Source organism: Henckelia pumila, chromosome 4 (genome assembly GCF_033568475.1).
Source record: "Henckelia pumila isolate YLH828 chromosome 4, ASM3356847v2, whole genome shotgun sequence".
Taxonomy (NCBI): Eukaryota; Viridiplantae; Streptophyta; class Magnoliopsida; order Lamiales; family Gesneriaceae; genus Henckelia; species Henckelia pumila.
Window position 1 is genome coordinate 14610748 of NC_133123.1, and position 16286 is coordinate 14627033.

General features: G+C 36.4%; 1 protein-coding gene and 1 long non-coding RNA gene across 2 annotated transcripts; one reads left to right on the forward strand and one right to left on the reverse strand.

Annotated features, from left to right (window-relative positions):
- Positions 1-314: 314 nt before the first annotated feature.
- LOC140864761 (uncharacterized) lies at positions 315-5514 on the forward strand. Its single transcript, XM_073269107.1, has 7 exons — positions 315-712; positions 1017-1203; positions 1297-1547; positions 2655-2769; positions 3991-4083; positions 4391-4534; positions 4807-5514. Exons 1-7 carry the CDS (start codon positions 375-377, stop codon positions 4921-4923), a joined length of 1245 nt encoding a protein of 414 aa, XP_073125208.1. The 5' UTR covers positions 315-374; the 3' UTR covers positions 4924-5514.
- Positions 5515-6503: 989 nt separating this feature from the next.
- LOC140864762 (uncharacterized) lies at positions 6504-10857 on the reverse strand. Its single transcript, XR_012144342.1, has 3 exons — positions 10522-10857; positions 10259-10425; positions 6504-6952 (listed from the first exon to the last, which is right to left on the reverse strand). It is a non-coding gene; the product is annotated as an uncharacterized lncRNA (long non-coding RNA).
- Between the last annotated feature and the right edge of the window lie 5429 nt (positions 10858-16286).

The following is a 16286-nucleotide window of genomic DNA, read 5'->3' on the forward strand; positions in this document are numbered from 1 at the left end:
TGCCTATCGTAAAATTTTAAAACAATTTTCAATGGGGTGTTATAAAATTTTTTTATAAATTTTTAATTTTTAATTTTTTTTTGTTTTAAAAAGAAGATGGAGAACTCGAACTCAAATCTCTGTCAATTGATGGATATGTGAAACCAATCAAACTACAACCGATCATGGTTTACAATGTTTTTTAAAAACACAACACTTATCAACCTTTTTTTGCTCAATATATTTATTTATTTATTTATTTATTTTATCTTCCTAATTCGCGCCCGTGTGTAACTTACTCGATCCCCAGTAATAATAATTTTTAGCTCTCCATTGGCGAATTTTATTTATAATAATAATAATTTCACAAGGACGATCTTGTGCCAAGTAAATAGATGGCTCCACACGATCTCCGCCGACCATTCAAACGGCCGCCGATCTCCGACCAACAACGGCGGCGTGAGTTGTCCTTGCAACGGCAATCTCAAAACCGCCGCGACGCCCAGCAACAGGCCCGTTGTTTAGCCGATACTGTCCTCTCACTTCAAAGTGATGCCGCCGAATTCGAAATAGAGCCCGAAATAGAACCCGAGGGCGGAGAAGCTCGTGAAGTGATAAACGATGTTCGACAGGCCGCCAAGCTTAGAGGGCCCGAAGCCCGAAGATGGTTTGCTAAGCAGCTCATGCTTCCTGAGTGGATGATCGACGTTCCTCATCGATTAAACACCGACTGGTACTTCTTTTTCCCTGCATCTTTTTTTCTTGTGCAAAACGTACGACAAAACCTAGTTTTTGAATGCTTTAGTTGTTAAAAATTGGACCCACCATCCCATGGTCTAGTTATTCGTGCTTTTGAATGTTAAAGTTGGCTCAAAGATGTTGATTTTGATTGGTTAAAACTTGTGAGACACTTACCGATCAAAAAGGAAAAAGGAAAGCTTGTGAGATCCTTTCTTCAATTTTGTGCGGGTCTAATTAGTGTCTCGAATTTAAATTTTCTTATACCTCAATGCAGCCGGGTCTTGCTCTTTGTATAGGTATGTGTCTGCGAGGCCGTCTGGAAAACGTTGCTTCGTGGTGTCATCAAATGGAACAACGGTTAGCAGATTGCGTAATGGAACTATGTTGCACCGGTTTCCTTCTGCTCTGCCCAATGGTTCACGGAGCAGCAACAGTTCCCGCTCTGGCCCTTCTTATTGTATTCTTGATTGTATATTTCACGAGGTAATGAATGACTTTGACAGTTTCTTTGAGGTACTGGTGCTTGAAAATCTGAAATAACTATGTTTTTTTTGCATTTTGTGTTATGATTTACAGCCTGATCAAACATATTATGTAATTGACCTGGTGTGTTGGGGTGGAATGTCAATGTATGAGTGCACTGCTGAGTTCAGATTTTTCTGGTTAAATAGTAAGCTTGTGGAGACAGAAGCTTGCAATGGTCCATCCACATACCATAAATATAGATTCAGCACGGTTCCCGTTTTCAATTGTGACGAGGACGGTCTTAAAGCAGCTTATGCTGGATCAATGCCGTTTGTGAAGGATGGACTTTTGTTCTACAATAAGTGAGTTTCCCTTGAAAATTATCTGATTTCAATGAGCTTATGAGCATGTACTTCAAATATGATAGTAGCTGTAAATGTTCAAAATTTACGTGTTTCATCTATCAATCATCAATGCCAAAGGAAATATTTTGTTTTCCCACAAAAATTATGACTGTGAATTCCTTGCAATCAAACATCTGAGTATATCTGCTGTCCCAGGGTTGAAAAACTTTATCTTTGCTTAAGAATGGGGAGATAATGAAGAAATAACTCAAATTAAAGTTTATGCAGGAAATGAAGTGCCTATTTTCTCAATGGGAAAGCCCTTTAGGTGCATCGTTACATGTGACTGGTAGAAAATTATTCTACAAGATTTGTGTTGGTAGAGTTACTGGAATATTTAGGTTTTTCAGATCATGCATTATCACATAAATACATATCCCATCACATACTTCCCTAACTTTTGAAGCTGTGGCAGCACAGGGATTTACATATTACCTGATTTTCTTTCATATGTGATTCTTAAATTTCAAGAACTTCCTTATTGAATTGTGGCTGGTAAAACTCTTTATCACTTAAAAACAAGTAACTATCAGTGTTTCTATGATGTTGCTAGCAGACCAACTTTTTATCTTTTGTCCATGCTTCCAGTGTATGTAAGACAATACTGAGAGTCTGAGATGATATGAAGGTTAAACTTGAAACCATAATCAGACCTTTGTTGCATTGGTCATGTGTAAGCATCGAATGTTCAAATAATACATATAAATGGTTAAAAACTTTTGGTTCACATAACTGAAGTAGTCTCACTTTATGATAGACCCCTGAATCTGTGAAATATGAATCTATTTCAGTATCTCTTTGACCGGCGACTAAATTCAAACCTTTTTGTTGAGCAAACAGATTGCAACTCACTGAATCCATGTAAGTAGACTAAATGATTTATAACACATATTTTCCTGTGGTTGTGCTTGGCCTTTCTCCATCATTGAATTAAACATGTCTGTTGACTTCTGCATTCCTCAAATTCTAGCAACTTGCATTAAGATTTACAGTATCACACTTCTATAAAGCTCATTTAGTTGCATGTGATGCACCTTTCATTTTTTCGCTCTGATTCTCTCCCAGGCTTGCACATTATCAATCGGGAAATACACCATTGGTCCTGGTCTGGAAGGATGATAATTGTAGTCAGTATGTTTGTGATACAGATGGTAAAGGACAAGTTCCTGATCAGCAGCTGGTATGCATATGTTTATGTCTAATCACTTTGTTTGCACTGCAACAAATCACCTGTATTCTAGGACTTGCTTAACATTATGGGAATTGGTTGATCATTATTCTAATTTAGCCTGATTTTTGGCCATTTTTTTGTGGAACTTTCTGTAATACTGATAAACTGTATACTTATAGTCTCTGATGGTGATATATGACAATTAACATAGATTGCTGAAAGGGGCTAGCATCTTAATGTATTTTGAGGAATCTTTCTGGGGCTATTCAGTGCAAAATCCAAAGAGTTATGAAATTTAAATTTGAACGAGGATTTCAAAAAGCATTGCAATGCACTGGTGTCTGTTAGGATCTAAATCTCCTAACACACTCAATTGCAAGTAATAACTGAGGAAAACAGATTTACTAATAAGAAATATGAATTATAATATGAGAACTTCCCCAGCCAAGGATCAAATCCTTTTACAAGAAGAATGAATTCAATCTCCTTGCCCCTAGCATAAGCTAGTAAGAACCCTAGCACAAGCTAGTAAGAACAAAATACAATAAACGTGAATGACCCCCATTTCCTTCTATCTTGCCTACTTTATATTCTCGCATTCTAACCCCTTTCCTCTTCTCCAAGCTATCGGTTCTAGAAGTCTCTTGACAAGTGGATAGCCCAATTTAGCAAGGCCCATGATGATAACTCAACTTTACTTATCCAGCCCATTATTCTAAAGTACCTAACAGTATCCCTGAGGCTGGGTGAGCATAGCATGCCTCAAGGTGATGCTGGTTGGTGTTTTTGTTGGAGACATGGCGAGGTGCCTTGTGGAAAACTCCTGTAGGAAGGGTGAAACAGAATTTTCATTGGAACCTTCAAATGAGCAATTTCGCGATTAACACTTTAAAATTCTGTTTTACTAAGCCAATATTATAATAGTTGGAAGAGTTCAAATAGTTTGTCATCAATCTGAAATGGGTGTCCGGTCAAGAAAAATTTATTTATGGTGATACTTGGCAAACTTATTACAAGAAGCAGCCATTTTACATGGTTGCTCCTTTGTTAAACTCATTTGGCGTTAGTTTTATACTTTCATGCGATGCTCAATTTATTTGTTTTGACTTGATCTTTCACTTTAGTTGAGCAGTGTTGGAGGTACATGATGACAAGATACTGGTGACATTGTTTTGGAATAAACCTGAGTATTGTTGTGAGCTTGATCATTCTTTTTGGTTAAATAATCAGGTTGTATTGGAGCTACTTGCTGATGGGAGGCTGTCTACATCTGACGAACCTCCTGTTATGTTTGGATGCTTGAACGAGGACTTCATACAAAAGGTTTTATAATTTTAGTGCTAAAAAATGCTTATTAATGGACATAATTGTAAGATTGCTTTTTCATCGTTTAAAATGAGAAGCCATGACACTATATTTACCTGATTTCAGTAATTGCCTATCGAAGCTACTACTTATGTAACTATATACATACTTGAATCACCTTATGGCCCTTATCATTCAAGGGATTTAAGGAAATGAATACCATGAGTGATGCCTGCGCATCTTCTATAGCACACAACATGAACACAAATATAAAATTGATGAAAACAATAGTAAATTTGTTTTTGTACTAACATATGACTTTCAGACAGGACTAAAGGCTGGCAATCTCCTACGTTTTGCCATCAGTGAAGGAGGATTATGTTTCATGGATGGAAAGCTAGAGAGAGCAGATTTGCAATACCTAGGGAAACCCAATCGAGCACGTGCTTTTGCTGATAGTTACTCCAAGGTAAGTAGGTAGAATTAATCTGCTTTAACTTGTACTAATCCTTACTCATTCATCCAACCAGTTGTTCATTAATCATGTAACATAGTTTTTAAGCACAACTTTTTCCTGATGAAAACAAATACTTGTAGCACAATGATAAACACTGTTTACGAAGGTCTCTATTCAAGATTGAATTTACCTCGATCTTATTCGATTTTACATTTGCTTTGTGTGGTATTTGAATTAGTATCGAATCTCACAAACTATCATAAACTTTGCTTTTGTTCTTTTAGGTCATGTTCCAACACACAGTTCGACACAGTCCTCTCAAAATCGAGCACCTTCTTGCATCAGTCAGTTTGTCGAATGAAGAGGAAAACAAAACTACCGACGCGGACATGTTTGGCTAAAGATATATAAGCCATGTTTGAAGCTATGGATCAAGATTGGATTGATTATTTATTTTTGGCCATCCAGTGTTTGGGTCGTAATTTCGCGCACATTAAATATCAGAAATAATTATTTATATAATACTGGTTGTTGGGTAATTCGATCCTACAGATGGGGTAATACCCCATCTGCAGGATCAAGGCCATTGATTGGCCAATTTCATGTGGGCCCCACATGAAATGCATGTGTGGCCACATGATGGCCACACAACTACCCCCACTGCAGTATCGAATTACCCCTGGTTGTTGATTGCAGGAGGCACCACCATTAAACTAAATCTTGGTTTAGTACATGCCGCCCGCAGGGCACTATCCTGCGGATGATGTGTAACTCCATGATTGATCAAAATTAATGGGTTTCACATGGGGCCCATTGATTTTAACCAATCATGCGCTACCACGTCACCCGCAGGGCAGTGCCCTGCGGGTAGCATTTACTCAACCCTAAATCCTCACCAATGCTGATATGTCAATGGTATTTGTGACATGTAATGTAGATGTGACATTATAATCTGATAATTTTTAAAATGAAAACATGCATTACTCTCTCTATCTCAAGGTTTGTGTGTGTTTGCATATAGATTAAGAAAATGTATGGAAACGTAAATTTTGTGGAACAAATTTCAACTTGTCTTTATTTAATGAAGATTTTAACAGAATAAAATAATTGACAAATAATTAATGATATTAATTTAATAGTGAAAAATTGGTATGAGTAAAAAAAATAATGTTAAATATGAAAAATAGACTATATGATTGAGACATATGAAAAATGAAATCTAGCCTAAATAAGTGGGACGATGGATTATTATTTCTCTTCCTCTTTTATTTTGGAGATTTTCTTAAATCATCTTTTTGCTATTTTTGTTAATTTATCTTATCATTAATTTCAAACGGTATCATATGACTACTCTCTACTTCTAGTGTGTAGCAGGAGGTGTCCTATTCTTCACTTCGCTTGTATATAATATTATCATATACTTCTTTTTAAAAAATATATTAGAAAATTCGTCGATTATATTGAAAAATCTTCGTACCGTTTGATACGTGAGACGACATGAAAGAGGGATATATTATCTTTGGAGTATGAGTTATATATGGTATGATGTTTAACTCAATTTGATTGTGAATGATTAATAATGTAAATTTTACTTCATTTGCCAAAATTACCCCTGTACATGGAGATATACTATAATTTTTAATTTATTTTAACGTAACTTATTTTTTCTTTCAACTCTTTTCTTTCTTTCCATCCATATCCACATAAGCATAAGCAACATTTCACCATTCACGCTCACCTCACACCACCATCCAAGAGCTTGAAATGTTAGGTTTTCTTCGCTTCTACAATTAGTAGTTATCATCTCTATTGATGATTTTTACCTTATGCGAACAGATCTCGTTCTCTACATTTTCTAGAGATGAAGCTCAACACGCGTGTTTTCTAGAATGAATCGGATCTAAATGGTGAAAGGTTCTATATTTCATATATTAAACTAAGATAATATGGTAAAATCTGGTGATAATCAATGTCACTGTTGATGATGTGAATTGTCATCACAAAGGGAGGATGAAAAGTCTTCAACCTACTTTTCAGGTATTAATATTGAGCCCATGGACTAAACAAAAGATAAGAGCCCAATCAAGCTCTTATCAAGCGAGTCATACTTAGGCTACGTTTAGTAGCTAGGATTACGTTAGATTTAGATTATAATAATACGTTTGTCTCGTTTTTTGTGTTAGTGGAGATATCTGAGGGCCCGGTGCTATTTCACTGTGTCAAGGACAAAATGATTTATTAGAATCCATTGGTGGACCAAGGTATTGCAAAACAGTGTTTGGGATTAGTACTGTTTCGGACATTTTTGCCCTTTACCTTAATAAAATATCTCACCCTTTTGCCCCCTCGTAAACAATACACCTGTTCACCTCCATATGTACAGTAGTTAGGGGTAATTTTTGTAAAAGTAGTGTAGTCCAACTTTTGATCCTACACACAAAAAACCAAACAAACAAATTATTATTTTTAAAATATATTTCATAATTATATTAAAAAATATACTTATCCTACAATTTATCTTTACATTAATAATCTCATCACACATACCAAACGTAGCCTTATTGTATTCAAAAATTATAAATCTAGTGTAAAATGCAATGCAAATGGATAAAGCCTATAAAGGTTTCTTGTAAAACCCGAGACTTTGGCCCCAAGTATATTCAATAAGGAATAAACTCTCTACATGGAAGCCAAAATCCTTTCTTTTCGGAGTGCGAGATATTGACCGAAACCATAGCACCATATCAGTTTTTTTTGGCAAATAAATCAAGGAGTATAAGCTGCAAATTTCATTCCATTATGCGTGAGATCAAAACTGATTTTTAGCTCTAAATCGCCCATTCAGTCACCGATTCATTACAAATTTTTGCTGGTTTTCGATCACTTAAATATATTCCCTCACCTATCAAGTTTCGAAGCATCAGAAGCAATTCATTTTCAATTCAAGTTTCCGAGGAGGTGGCTTGGGGAATTGGAAAGATTAATATTCATTATGTTCCACTAATCTGCCAAAACTTTTGGATTAAGGTTAGAGATATGCTCAAAATCATTTTCTTTTGTCCACTTCCTCTATTCATTCACGAGAAGTGTGGTTGACCAATATGTTTATTAGTTTGCCATATTATTTTTCTTGAATTCGAAGGTTAGGAAAAGATTTAAGGGAGGCTAAAGCTTAAGGAAAACCATCCAAGAAGGCTGCCTAATTTTCGAATAATCAGTAGATTGATTTTCGAAAATTTCTTTCGGGAAATTTTAGATCAATCTTTGCTCCTCGAGTTACTAAGTTTCGTTTGCACAAATAATTTCGGTAACTGGGTTTTGTTTTAAAATATTATGTATGATTTAAAATTCGATCGTTCATGATAATATTTGGAGTTTTTCTATGTAATTCTTATTCATGATAAAATTTGTTAAGAGTATGTTTTGGCACTGTTATGACTCAAATTATGAGTGAAAAGGAAATTTCCGAACCATGTTATGTTATGGCTCTGATGCGGTGGGTAAGAATAACCGACAAATGACCTCACCCCTTAGAGGGATTACACATAGGGGACTGATCAGTTAGCCACGAATAATGAGAGGAATTAATGAGAGGAATTTCAGTGTCTGGCCAAAGTTATGTTATGTTATGTCATGTCAATTATTTTATGATGATGTTCATGCTATGCTATGTTAAGACATGATATGAAATGTTTACGTTTTGAATATGCTATGAGTTTTTGAAATAAATATATATATGTATATATTTGATATGATCGATCGGCCCCCACTTGTTGAGTGTTTTCCAAAACATTCACCCCTTACTTTTCCCCTTCCAGATGATGAAGTTGATGATTTAGAAGATTGTGAACAAGATATGTTTTGGGGATGGTGATAGAGGAATATTAAGACTAAATTTCGTTATTTTTATTATTGGAATTTTTGCATTAATATTTTGTTATTAAGTTCTTAGACGCTTCCGCATTTGTTTTGCTATTTTTGGATTTATCGAGTTGTAAAGACAATATTTTGGATTTTATTTATGATAATAAACTGGTTTGGTTTATACTGTACAACGAGGCTGGTTGTTTTATAATTTTTGTGAATTTGAAACAACGCCGGTAGCACGTCTCGGTCTCGGGGCGTGACATTAAAATGGTATCAGAGCCGACCTCTCTTAGTACGGTATGGTTCGGGGACGAACCAAGCGGAAGCTAGTGGGCATGTGACGCCCGGAGCTGAAGAGGCAGGGAGTGATCGCTGGTGCCAAGAGGTTGCACGGACAATGAGCGGCTCCTGGTAGGCTTCTAGACGAAGGGAGACATGAATGAACCGATCCCGTTAGTAACGACCCACTGTATTAAGACGGGTCTTTTCAGCGTGCTTTTGTCCTCACTCACACGCACCTTGAGAAACTTCCCAGGGGGTCACCCATCCTATAATTTCCCCAAGTCAAGCACGCTTAACTTTGGAGTTCTTATGTGATGAACTTCCAAAAAAAAATGCACCTTCTTGATATGAGTAGCACATATGAAATCTTTTAAGCTCTCCTCAACTATGCAGTCTCATACCTACACAGTCTCAGAATCCCTCTCATTCTGGCAGAATCGGTTCATTCATGTCTCCCTTCGCCTAGAAGCCTTTCAGGAGCCGCTCATTGTCCGTGCAACCTCTTGGCACCGGCGATCACTCCCCGCCTCCTCAGCCCCGGGCGTCACATGCCTACCAGCTTCCGCTTGGTTCGTCCCCGAACCATACCGTACTAAGAGAGGTCGGCTCTGATAGTACTTAAATGTCACGCCCCGAGACCGAGACGTGCCACCGGCGTTGTTTCAAATTCACACAAATTATAAAATAACCAGCTTCGTAGTACAGTATAAACCAAACCAGTCTATTATCATAAATAAATTTCAAAACATTGTCTTTACAACTCGATAAATCCAACAATAACAAAACCAATGCGGAAGCGTCTAAAAACTTAATAACAAAATATTAATGTGAAAATCCCAATAATAAAAATAACAAAATTTAGTCTTATTGATCATCTATCACCATCCCCAAAACATATCTTGTTCACGAACTTCTACATCATCATCTGGGAGGGAAAAGTAAGGGATGAGTGTTTTGGGAAACACTCAGCAAGTGGGGGCCGATCGATCATATCAAATATATACATATATATATTTATTTCAAAAACTCATAGCATAATTCAAAGCGTAAACATTTCATATCATGTCTTAACATAGCATAGAATGAACATCATCATAACATAATTGACATGACATAACATAACTTTGGCCAGACACTGAAATTCCTCTCATTATTCGTGGCTAACTGATCAGTCCCCTATATGTAATCCCTCTAAGGGGTGAGGTCATAGAACGGTTATTATACCCACCGTATCAGGGCCATAACATAACATGGTTCGGAAATTCCCTTTCCACTCCTAATTCGATTCATAACAACGTCAAAACATATTTTCAGCAAAACATCATCATGAACAATATTAAATAACAAAATTCCAACGATTAGCATGAGCGATCGAATTTTTAAATCATACATAATAATTTTAAAACATAAGCCCACTTACCAAAATTATTTGCTAGATCAAATACTACAATTACGCAAAGCTTTGACCGAACACTTTTTTTTTACAATTTCCTAAGCCACAACCTTCGAGAATGTTGTAAAAATTGGCATATTAAAAGTCTAGTTGTTAGCCTCAATTATTAACCAAGGAAAAGTAAGTGAACCTACCTTCAATTCTCAGAATTATGGGTTGCAAGTGGACTAAACACACTGACCCAATTTGTAGTAGGTGTACTCGAAAATAAGGAAAACAAAGTGGGGTAGACTTCTAGCAATTAAGCAGCCTCCTTGGATGACTCCTCTCACGTGCTTTCCTTCTCAAAATCTTTTCAGAGCTTTCGAAATCATGGGAAAAATAGGAGAATGGTGAGACTAGATTATCAACTAGCTTTTCGAAAATTAGGCAAGAAAAAAAAATAGGCAACACTTACTGGCTCTAAAAGGCTCAACCGAATACCAAATCTTCAACAAAGTAAAGCCTAGAACACCATGAGATTCCAACAGCTTTGTTCGAAATTCAGCAGATATGGAGTTCGAGTTTTGAGCGGCTATGGTTCGGAAACACCAGCAGCTCGGTTCGAAAATTTGAAGGGGGTGAGGGGAAGGATTTTTAATGGATCGAAACTCAGTAGGATTTAGAAAAATTTGGTGACTGAATGGGGCGATTTCTTGCTTTTAAAATGGGAAAAAATATCAGCCTTCGATCTTGAGTTTTGAGGAAAGAAAATCTGCTCCCATATATCTTGATTTAGATGCTGCCAATAAAAGGATTCGGGTCCAAGTTTTCAGCCAACACCGTGCACTAATTAGAAGAAAATATTTGCCTTCCATTCTTGGGAGTTATATTATGTATATATTTGATATGATCGATCGGCCCCCACTTTCTGAGTGTTTTCCAAAACACTCACCATTTACTTTTCCCCTTCCAGATGATGAAGTTGATGATTTAGAAGATTGTGAAAAAGATATGTTTTGGGGATGGTGATAGAGGAATATTAAGACTAAATTTCGTTATTTTTATTATTGAAATTTTTGCATTAATATTTTGTTATTAAGTTCTTAGACGCTTCCGCATTTGTTTTGCTATTTTTGGATTTATCGAGTTGTAAAGACAATGTTTTGGATTTTATTTATGATAATAGACTGGTTTGGTTTATACTGTACTACGAGGCTGGTTGTTTTATAATTTTTGTGAATTTGAAACAACGCCGGTGGCACGTCTCGGTCTCGGGGCGTGATATTAAAGTGGTATCAGAGCCGCCAGTTTCATAAATCCGAATGGGATTCCGTACCGAAAAATTTGACGTTGTCAAATTTCGACCCAAGCCTGACGTATCCTGACCCGAAACGATCCTCTGAGTCAAACATATACTTTGTATGATCGGTGACGCTTTTAGACCTATTTCGGTCGTTTGAACCCTCGAATTCACGTTTTTGCTATTTTTGGAAATGTTTGTTTTGCCTATAACTTTTCGTGGAGAACTCGAAATTTGATTCCGTCGATTGTTTCATATTTCTTTTGATCAGTAGTTTCAATCCTAGGATAATTTCAAAAATTTCCATTTTTGAAAAATTTGCCCGAAAATTTCGCTTGATATCAATACTGCATGAGTAACCTATGATAAATTGTTCATCAGTTTAAATTTTGATCTTAATTCATTCTTCTTCATTTTTGGAAGATGACTATCCCTCGCACTAGAACTACTACCTAGATTAGTTCTTTTATTCAGCATTGTTTTGATTTTTATTCAGCATGGTTTTGATATCTTGGTAATTTTGAGACTTAGCTTGTTTTGTTCACCTTCATGATATTTTGGGAATCAATAAAATAACTTTTATTCCTTTGGAGTATTTATTGATTCCTTTATTCCGCTATTTCCTTTCTTCTTTAAGTATCGTGTTTCGACAAACTCTTAGAACTCCTTTACTGTAGGAAATGGCCGGAGAATCCCCAAGAACACGCAACAACAATCGTGGGGATAATGCGAATCCACCTCCAGGAACCAGTCTTAGTAGAGAAGACCTTGCGGCTATCGCAGCAATAGTGGCGACGACCCTCCAAGGGATGGGAAATACAAATGGCAACGGCAATGGCAATCCGCCACCTCCTCCACTTGCTCAGAATGGAGTCAAATTCCATTATGAATCGCTCCGTAAGAACCGAACTGAAATGTTTAAGGGAGATGCTGACCCAGAGGTGGGACGAAATTGGATGAAGAAGATGGAGGACCAACTGCATTTTCTTGAAGTCCCTGAAGCACTTAAAGTATAGGTGACAATTCCTTTTCTGAAGGACAAATCAAGGAAATGGTGGGAAGCAGTTTCACCTGCTATGCTAGTCGCGGGACCAGTCACATGGAAACAGTTCAGTACTGCATTTTTGAAGCAGTACTTCCCAGCAGAGGTTCGAATGCAGAAGCTGAGCGACTTCGAAAATCTCATGCAATCTTCAGATATGATAGTGGTGGAGTACACCTCCAAGTTCAAAGCTCGGGTCTTACGCTCCAACTATTATGGGAGATGATGAGCTGAAGTTGCACCGGTTCAAGAAGCGGTTGAGCAGCCGAATCCAGTCGGCATTAGCAGTTTATCTGCCTGCCAACTTTGCAGATTTGATGGGAGCGGCCATCCGAGCTGAATCGGATATCAAGCGTCGTGAGAATGACTTCCACAACAAATGACCTCTGACGGGCCAATATTCTTCGAACGAGCAGATTGCCAAGCGTCCGAACCAGTCTGGTGACTTTTTCAAGGAAACTTATTCTGCTCCCAATCTCCCACCGATTAAGCTATGTCATATCTGCAACCTCCGACACGAAGGGGAATGTCTTCGGAAAACTGGCGCTTGTTTCAACTGTGGCAAGTTAGGACATCGGATGTCTAATTGTCCTGAACCCGTGAAGCCAAGGACGGGGTCAATTCCTGGCACCACTCAAAATCCACCGAAAGAAGCTAAGCCCAATGCTCGTGTGTATGCCATCACACAAGAAGAAGCAGATGATGCAAATGAAGTTGTGGCAGGTACCCTTCTAATCAATAAGTCTGCATACGTTCTGTTTGATTGTAGTGCCGCACCTTTGTTTATATCTAAGAGGTTCGCTAAGAAGTTAGGGCTTATACATGAGAAAGTGACTGAACTATTTTGAGTAGCGACCCCTAAGAGCAAGTTAACCCAAGTTTCGAGGACGAAACTTTTCATAAGGAGGGAGGGATGTAAAACCCATACTTTGGCCCCAAGTATATTCAATAAGGAATAAACTCTCTACATGGAAGCCAAAATCCTTCCTTTTCGGAGTGCGAGATATTGACCGAAACCATAGCACCATATCAGTTTTTTTTTTGGCAAACAAATCAAGGAGTATAAGCTGCAAATTTCCTTCCATTATGCGTGAGATCAAAGCTGATTTTTTAGCTCCTATTTAAGAGCAAGAAATCGCCCATTCAGTCACCGATTCATTACGAATTTTTGCTGGTTTTCGATCACTTAAATATATTCCCTCACCTATCAAGTTTCGAAGCATCAGAAGCAATTCATTTTCAATTCAAGTTTCCGAGGAGGTGGCTTGGGGAATTGGAAAGATTAATATTAATTATTTTCCACTAATCTGCCAAAACTTTTGGATTAAGGCTAGAGATATGCTCAAAATCATTTTCTTTTGTCCACTTCCTCTATTCATTCACGAGAAGTGTGGTTGACCAATATGTTTATTAGTTTGCCATATTGTTTTTCTTGAATTCGAAGGTTAGGAAAAGATTTAAGGGAGGATAAAGCTTAAGGAAAACCATCCAAGAAGGCTGCCTAATTTTCGAATAATCAGTAGATTGATTTTCGAAAATTTCTTTCGGGAAATTTTAGATCAATCTTTGCTCCTCGAGTTACTAAGTTTCGTTTGCACAAATAATTTCGGTAAGTGGGCTTTGTTTTAAAATATTATGTATGATTTAAAATTCGATCGTTCATGATAATTTTTGGAGTTTTTCTATGTAATTCTTATTCATGATAAGATTTGTTAAGAGTATGTTTTGACACTGTTATGACTCAAATTATGAGTGGAAAGAAAATTTCCGAACCATGTTATGTTATGGCCCTGATGCGGTGGGTAAGAATAACCGACAAATGACCTCACCCCTTAGAGGGATTACATATAGGGGACTGATCAGTTAGCCACGAATAATGAGAGGAATTTCAGTGTCTGGCCAAAGTTATGTTATGTTATATCATGTCAATTATGTTATGATGATGTTCATGCTATGCTATGTTAAGACATGATATGAAATGTTTACGTTTTGAATATGCTATGAGTTTTTGAAATAAATATATATATGTATATATTTGATATGATCGATCGGCCCCCACTTGCTGAGTGTTTCCCAAAACACTCACCCCTTAATTTTTCCCTTCCAGATGATGAAGTTGATGATTTAGAAGATTGTGAACAAGATATGTTTTGGGGATGGTGATAGAGAAATATTAAGACTAAATTTTGTTATTTTTATTATTGGGATTTTTGCATTAATATTTTGTTATTAAGTTCTTAGACGCTTTCGCATTTGTTTTGCTATTTTTGGATTTATCGAGTTGTAAAGACAATATTTTGGATTTTATTTATGATAATAGACTGGTTTGGTTTATACTGTACTACGAGGCTGGTTGTTTTATAATTTTTGTGAATTTGAAACAACGCCGGTGGCACGTCTCGGTCTCGGGGCGTGACATTTCTGTTGCAGTTTAAGGTGTCACTTTCTCTTAGGAGACTGTTGGGGAATCTTTTCTTGCATCTAAGCAGTGGCAGACCCAAGAGAGGGGCTGGACTGAGTTTTAGACTAGTCTAACTCCTCCCCTTATAGGGTTGATATATTACTATGTAAAATTTTTAGTTATTCTCTCGTTTATTTTTAAGTCCAACCCAATATCAAATTTTGTTTATTTAGTGTACAATCAATTTCAAGTTTATTTTAAGCAACTCTTTTCAACACAACTCAACAAGGGAGGATTAAAAAAAATCCTCACGGTAGGTGGCATTTGGCTAGTACATTATCGATTATTTATTTGATTTAATAGTTAAAACATTGATATTTGATGTGCCACATTTTTTATGGTTTGGTGTTTTTTTTTTCAATTGTCCTATTTGAGCAATTTTTATTAAATATATTATAAATTGACTATTATCTCGGATTTCATGTATAATAATTGTCTTTTTTGAAAATGATAGCTTGCAGTTATATTAATTTAGATGTTATTATTGATGAGATTAATTTATGAAAATATTGTTTTCTGACTCGAGAATATCAAGTTTAATTATGAGTCAATTATGAATAAATCCCCAAACTCAAACCTTTCTTTCTCCCAACTCCCTCCCTTAAAGATTCTTTCTTTGCACTCCCTAAGGACCACAAACTTGATTATTTTAATATTTAATTCTTGTACTCAATATGGGTTGTTTTGTGCTTAGATCTGAAGGTTTTATACTTATATCTAAAGATCTTTGTGCTTATATCTCATGTTTTAATGTTTATTTTGGAACAAAGAATTATGTGCAAAAAATGGTATCAGAGCTTTAGGTTAAATATTCAGACTTAATATTATTCGTTAACTCATACTTTTCTTTGTTGAGGAGAAGATTTTTTACAAAAGATGACTTCAAACGAAGGTTTGACTCAAGAGGATTTTATTTATATGAAATCCTATAAACAAGTTAATCTGTTCACAATAGATTACTTACGACAAAAAGATGATTTCTAACTCTCAATTTTTAGAAATTACCCCAGATTCTTCTAAACTCTCCAGAGATCTTAGAGAAATTCAAAAGACGGTACAATATTACAGCAATCAGCTGTATGAAATACCTCGGCAGATTGAAGGAATCCTTAAGAAACAAGAAGAAATTCTTGTAACCCTAAAGGATCTTCAAACTAAAATCACAAATCTAGAACAAACTTCAGGTTCTAGAAAAGAAAATACAGGAGGAAGGTTACCACTCTCGTTTGGTACCGAACCGTTGTTACATCAGAAAGGTAAAACCAAAATGGTTCAAAAACCTTTAATTGATGATGAAAGGATGATTAATTTTATAAAAGCAGTATCAGAGAAAAACACTATCTGATGACTACTTTAGAGAGATTAAATCTCGAGGATCTACAAGATCTCGCGGATTCTTTTGCGAATCTCAAAGTAGTAGATCTAAAAATGAACTCC